General features: G+C 36.9%; 1 protein-coding gene across 1 annotated transcript; it reads right to left on the bottom strand.

Annotated features, from left to right (window-relative positions):
• Positions 1–358: 358 nt before the first annotated feature.
• LOC133797106 (probable protein phosphatase 2C 6) lies at positions 359–6359 on the bottom strand. Its single transcript, XM_062234911.1, has 4 exons — positions 5759–6359; positions 3156–3443; positions 2484–2589; positions 359–1193 (listed from the first exon to the last, which is right to left on the bottom strand). The coding sequence occupies exons 1-4, from the start codon at positions 6257–6259 to the stop codon at positions 862–864; spliced, it is 1227 nt and encodes a 408-aa protein (XP_062090895.1). The 5' UTR covers positions 6260–6359; the 3' UTR covers positions 359–861.
• Positions 6360–6779: the final 420 nt, after the last annotated feature.

Here is a 6779-nt window from a genome sequence, read left to right as displayed (position 1 = left end):
AATAAAAATTTCTCGTGAGTCAGGAAAATTTAAATTACCACAACAGAAAAGTCTGAAAGTAATTTTTCATGAAACTTTAGGAAACTATTATTCTTTTTTTTTTGTCTCCCCGAACTATTTTCCCCCCTCAAAAATAGGATTCAAATTGAACCAAAATTGGAAGAGAACAGTATACCACAAATCTTATCTTGGCAAATAATTAAGTCAAAACTAAGAAAAATAGAACACAATAGCCACTGCAAAGTCTTGCTCTAGCCTTAATCCTTTCCGATTATGGCCAAATCGCTTGCAATTAAATGGGCACTGCGAGGACTTAAAACTGAAAGGAAACAAGCACACTCACACAAACACAAACATAGCCCTGACAAATCTCCAAGAGTTTCAAGTTTCTTTTTCTCATTCTGTGTTTTAGAGAGAGTAACATTCATGATGAAGAGAAATAAAACAATTAGTTTATTTCAATTAAATAAACATCATTGCAAGCTATTAATCCTTTGAAATCTTCTCTTGTAGACTTCTTCATCCTCCAGGAAATACTAATTTTTCTTCTGGACCAAGCCAATTAAAATTGAGGATTGATCTAGCTTTTCTTTTTTTGGTTTTTTCTTCAAATATTTGGCTGTTTAAACAAACTGATTCATGTTGTTAGTAAGGACTGTACAAGTTAGGCAAGATAAGTCAAAGGTGGGAATTATGGAACCTGTTCATCATTTACAGAACGGGTGGAGTGTCCATTACTTAGATTAATCCCTACCTTTGACTTATCAGGGTGAATCATAGTTGGCATTGTCAAGAGAAAGAGAGAGAAAGATATAAGATATAAAGAGATTTCTTCTTCATTCTCATTCCTTATCCCCTTTTTCATTGCCTTTGTTGTCGTTTCCTCTTAGATTTGAGATCAACAACAATGATAGAAATGTTGTCCGAGCTGTTTCTTCCGCAAGCGATTTCAGTGAGATTATCAGCAACAAATTGTGCTGGCGATATCTGATCCTCAGAGGAACTACTGCTACTACTCATCATCAACCGCCGACGTCTTCTGAGAAGATGACGAGCAACCTCTCCAACCTCGTCGTTTGTCATCACATCCCAAAGCCCATCACTAGCCAGAATCAAGCACTCATCTTCTTCAGTCCTCGTCATGAACTGAATCTCAGGCACTGGAATTATCCATGGCCTTAGATATCGATCACCTGAAAACATATTTCCACTGTTTAATAAGTGCCATGAGATTTTTAAGCACACTATGGAAAGAGTCTCACTTACACATGATGAAACACAGAACAAAAGGGGAAAATTTTGATCAATGAACTATTAGTAGTTAATTATGTTAGCCCTGTATCCAAATTAAACGCCCAAGGTAAAAGACAGCATCACTCAACTGAGCTTGAATAACTTATTTACGTACAGTTATTACACATCAAGTAAAACAATTAGTAAAAGGTCCTTCTGAAGCTATCAGAGATGCCTTAAATCCTGCTGACTTTAATAAAGTCCTAATCATTTTTGCTATTTGGATCATGATGTTCTTCATAAATCATGTTAAGATTAGTTTGAGAGACTACCAAATATTATGAAGATCATCATCTTTTTCAGCAATTAATCTCTGAAATTAAAACAATCACGAGTAATTCATGATTACACCAGAAAACAAAAACTAATTAGATAGATACCAACAACGTTTTTTATATTCTTGATAAATTGGTCTAAAACCCAGTTGATTCTACATGAAACTACATAAAATGGAAAGATTACACCCCTAACTATTGTGTGGATACTGTATAGAGACGTGTTCTTATGTTAGTATCGGAATATGATAACTAGGCCCTCCAAAATACACGAGTGAGACAAAAATAAACCGGTGCCTGAAAGAATCCTTAGACTATTTCAACAAAGCACATTTGGTAATAAAGTAATAAAAATAAGTAACCGCATGAACTAGCTGGTAACTAGATTTCACGTACCACAAACTAAAAACATTAAAACAAGCTTTCTTCTACAGTGAAAAATCGGTAAACTCAAGGGAAGTGTCACTTTTCACTGGTATGGCTCAGGGTACCTCATTCTCTTGTCTGTACAAAAACATTCACAAAGCAAAACAATTCTTTTCTTATCCAACATTACTTTATATTTTGCATATCAATGCAGTTATTGATTAATTCAATAAATCTAACTAAATAAAAGATCTTAGCTTCTTTCTTTTAATAATATCCAAGGTAAGTTGTACTGCTATAGGATCTGATTCTCTCGTATTTTAATAATATTAACACATCTCAAAGGCATAACACTGTTTACTTACGGATAAAATATATAAAGTAATAATGATTAGGCAATAGGAAAGTCTCCGAGCTAATATATGATATATTACCTTGGTTTATCATATAAACTAAAAGCCTTGACGAAAAATCTTAGGGGGAGTATGGAAAAATCTTGAAATTTCTATCAATGAGATCGCATAGGGAGTAGAGAATAGAGATGAGAACCTATAGCTCTGGACATGGCAAGAACTCCAAATACTCTAGCACCGTTCCAGTTAATGACTTTCCCTCCCTCTCTTTCAATTCTCATGAGCTCGTCTGCTCTATCCGGCTGTAGAAGAAGCAATGAGAAACAACATGTTACTAAACTTGTCAGAAAATAATATTAACGACATTAAGAAAAACAACTCGGCTATTTAGCCATAGGAATAATTGTCCCACTGAGTTTGAATCTTTTCAAGCTCTACACTTGCTTTAATACATAAGACAAGTCTAGAAATGCTTGCATTGACAAAGCGGTACGGCACTTTCAAACATACAATTAAAACTTAATGCTTGTGATGCAGCGGATTGGATTGTTGAGCAAAGCTCATGCCAAATCCATGGCAACAAGGGGAATACCCCAAATATGAGAGCCTCTCAAATAACTATTTCAAATATCAATTCTAAAGTTCTCGTTATATTCTTTCCACTAGGCTTATATAGCCATTACAATAAAACTAATAAAATGAAAAAATATAACAAACTAAAGTTCTAGAATATTCTAAATACATATATCCTACATCAGCTTGTGTAACTAAATGTCATGTAGCATTTCCTATTATAGTATGAGTCTTCACAAAAAGAAAAAATTCCTTAAAGGTGTCATAAAGATTCAAGAGTTTCTAATATGATAACCTTCTGATCAACAGTCAGTGGGATTGTCTGAGTCCCACGGCAAAGAACGGCCCTGGAGTCACCACAATTCGACGTAATAATCTGGCAGCCAGAGAGAACAGCAACGACCGCAGTCGATCCCACCATCTCTGGTGCCACGTTCTCTGTCAGGAGATCATTGTCAGCCCTCTCAAGGCCTATGGAAAACGCTGTTTCCCACTTTCTCTGCCATTCATTGTATTCAATAGTGTCCCGAGCCCACTCTTCTGCTATCACCTCATGCAGCCTCTCGGCACAAAATTTAGCTACCTATTATTAATCAACGAAAGCCAAAGTGTACAAAAAATACGCAGTCAAATTCTCAAATCCTTATTAGATGGTAATTGACATGATAAATGATATATTAGTTATTCAACCCAATTTTGTTGAAAGATTACTTTTCCGCTCTTTTAAGCTGAGTAAACAAACCTCAGATGTGTATAACATATAATCCTCAAAGTAGAAAGGCTTCAGCTGAATTGGGTATTTTGGTATCTAAACTTCAAAGAATCTAATCTAATCCAACTCAAACACAAAGTTGTTGGTAGACACCTAAACAAAGGACACATATGTTGAAACCAATATTCTCATATCTTGCTTCACATCAATATACATCCACATATATCAGAATCTAGAGACTGAACACCATATTCACAATATAAGCATATCTTCTCTTCTTAGAATAAAATGAAATGCTTGTTTATGGTCCTATAGAAAGATGACTAGTATACAAAAATGGCAGTAAAGCGACTTGTCAAGAGTACCCAATATTGGAATGCCAATATATATATGGAGAGTTTCTTAGGTAGTTACATTACGTAGCTTTAGGTAGCTTTTTTGTTTTCGGTATTTAGAGAAATTATAATCTAATTTTTTATATGATACCGTAGATGATGGTTATAGTGGACTTTCCGCTAATTTTCAGGAAATTCTAATTAAATATACAATGTTGAAATCAGAGCTTAGATAGATTGTTTTCCACGCGGATAAATAAAATTAGGCACGCCTGTAACTAACTTATTTAAACGATTTTAAATTATCTAAAAAAATTTGAAAATTGACGGAAAACCATGTAAAAAAAATTAATTTATCTGAAAATAAAAAACACAAAAGTAATGACCCTACTATCTCAGAAAAATATATATATATATAAATTAAACAGCTGTATCCTAATGTTAAATCTCATTATTAGTATTGGACTGTTATACGACAACACTACCTACCGCTTGGGCATTATTATACTTGAAACATAAAACCAGTCCTTGTCAACCACTTCAAAAATAAAAATGATGCTTTTCTAGTTCCTATATAGTGTGCCAGGTGGAATCCAGGGTGACCACCATAAAAGCTTCTTTGTAGGTGACACGATTATGAGTAGGAGGCATAATCAGCTTCTCCAAGAAAATAATTTAACAAATGGGCCCAACCTGGAACCCACCCCCCACTCCACTCCACTGTATGGTGCATATAGCCACACGGAGACGCACCATTAGGAACGGTGGTCCCCTCACACCTTTTCTTTATTTATTTTTTTGGTGGTAATTCTTCCAACATAAGTGGAACCTCTTGATCCAAAGCACAACTCCAACCAACCCAGAAAGCTAGATTTTTTAAAACAATTGTTCATTTCCTTCACTTACTGTAAATTATGAGCTACAAACCAACAGTACATACCTAAAACCAATGAAATTATCTATACCCTGTTCCCTGTACGATCTGATCAATTATAGAGTTTATAATGAAAAGAAAATAACAAAAAGTCAGTCATGTTGTCTGTGACGCATCGTCAATTCAGACACCATGTGATCCACATGATTACATAGTGGGTCCCACTGTTCATCATCGTATGGTAGTGGTCCGATGATGTGTCTGTGACGATCGTTTGTACACATCACGTGACGCTAGCAAGTTTCCCAATTCCCTGTGAACCAAACTAGACACAGCCTAAAACAGAGGAATGGAGAAATGTTAAACATGGGGATTTAAGCGACACGTGTCCTCTACAAAAGGAAACCCGCCATAAATGATTAAATTCTCATCGAGGGAAAATACTAACAAGCACGGACACGATTGTTTATTCTCATCCGTTGGATGAGTTTCGGGTACATATCACGACAACGTATCTGAGATTCGCTTCATCTGACGGTTCAGACAACGTACTCGCCTAATAACCACTCAATCACCAAACCCCAACCTCTCTTATAATGGACCACCACCACCTCCAAACATTTCAGTTTTCAGAACTCGGAGCCAAAAAATTGGAAAGTAGTATTATTTTTTAAATTAAAAAAGAAAACAGAAGATAAAACGGTTTTACCACTTCCGTGGACGTTTATCTGTCACAAAATAATGATTTTAATAATCTCTTAAAATTCAAAATTCCCGGATTAGTTATTTCAATTATGTGGAAGAAGACACCGCCTTTTATTTTTCTAAACATAATTTAATTTGTCCACTTACCTAACCATTGTTTTTGTAATTTAAAAAATAAAATAAAGAATTGAAGAAAAAAAACAAAAAGTAAAACAATCAAATCCTTTATATTAGTTTAAAATTTAATAATAACAATAATTAAAATGGAGTACCTGAGAGCCACCATGACCATCATACACTCCGAAAAAATGAACGGGAGAGATCTCGGAGCAGGTTCTAGAACCAGGAGCCGTACAACCACCGACGTGATCGCACGTGCGGGACATGAATCCCGGAACAACTGCAACAGCGTCCTCCATCTCCCTCCGCCTCCCAATAACCGAAGTGAAACCCCAAGTCACTCCATTGTTTTTCCTACCCACGCACTTCAGCGGCCTAGCCGGCGCGGTGAACGTCGCTGCGGCGGTTCCTTCTATTGAAGCGGCAGCGGCGTTGTCAGGAAGCATAGGCACTACCACCGTCTCAGAAACAAGCATCACCGGAATCTCGCCGGAACTGCTACTGGTCATGGACACGTCGCCGGAGCTGGTGGTACTTCTAGAATCGTCGGCGGTAAGTACAGATGACAAGCCCGAGCTCGTCGACGCTAATTCCAAGTCAATCGCTCCTACAGAGTCGTCTCGCTCGAGTTGCTCGTCTTCCGAGATGTCCATGTACAAGAGTGCACTCACATTCACCAAGAAAGGGAGAGAGAAAGAAAGAGGGTAGAGAGAAGGGTTGAGATGGGATAAAATAAGAACGAGAAGACAACTGTGAGATTGACACGTGTGAAGAGATATATAGTCGGATGGCACACGCATCCGCAGTGAATGAAGAAAGGAAGGCATTGATTGCATATTTGCATTCGTACTCTTTTCACTTTTCGCTACCGCCACGTGTCCTTCTCGCCCTATGCCCTTCGACAAGGTGGTCTCCGGTCGAGCCCTTGAACCACTGCTTTCTTTTAAATCATCAATATGAAGAAAGAATTCTGTGCAGCACATAATTTCACCATTCTGTACACCCGTGATTAGTGGACCTCTAGTCACTTCAGCATTAATTAATGAACCCTCTAAAACGCTATCGTGGCAGGTGATAATTGGCTATCTTTTTTTCAATATGTGGAATAGCTTGTATACGATTAAGATTAGTCTATTTATGAGGAATCTAGCGGACGCATGGAGTAGGCCCATG

Source organism: Humulus lupulus, chromosome 8 (genome assembly GCF_963169125.1).
Source record: "Humulus lupulus chromosome 8, drHumLupu1.1, whole genome shotgun sequence".
Lineage (NCBI taxonomy): Eukaryota > Viridiplantae > Streptophyta > Magnoliopsida > Rosales > Cannabaceae > Humulus > Humulus lupulus.
The sequence above is the reverse complement of the archived record's forward strand: the minus strand, read 5'-3'. Positions and strand labels throughout refer to the sequence as shown.

Excerpts from the sequence above, each read along its gene's own strand:
- LOC133797106 (XM_062234911.1), bottom strand. The coding sequence starts at position 6,259 with ATGGACATCTCGGAAGACGAGCAACTCGAGCGAGACGACTCTGTAGGA. Across the intron at positions 3,444-5,758 it reads ATGGTCATGGTGGCTCTCAG|GTAGCTAAATTTTGTGCCGA; the intron begins GTACTCCATTTT and ends GATTAATAATAG. Across the intron at positions 1,194-2,483 it reads TGCCATGTCCAGAGCTATAG|GTGATCGATATCTAAGGCCA; the intron begins GTTCTCATCTCT and ends ATATGTTTTCAG.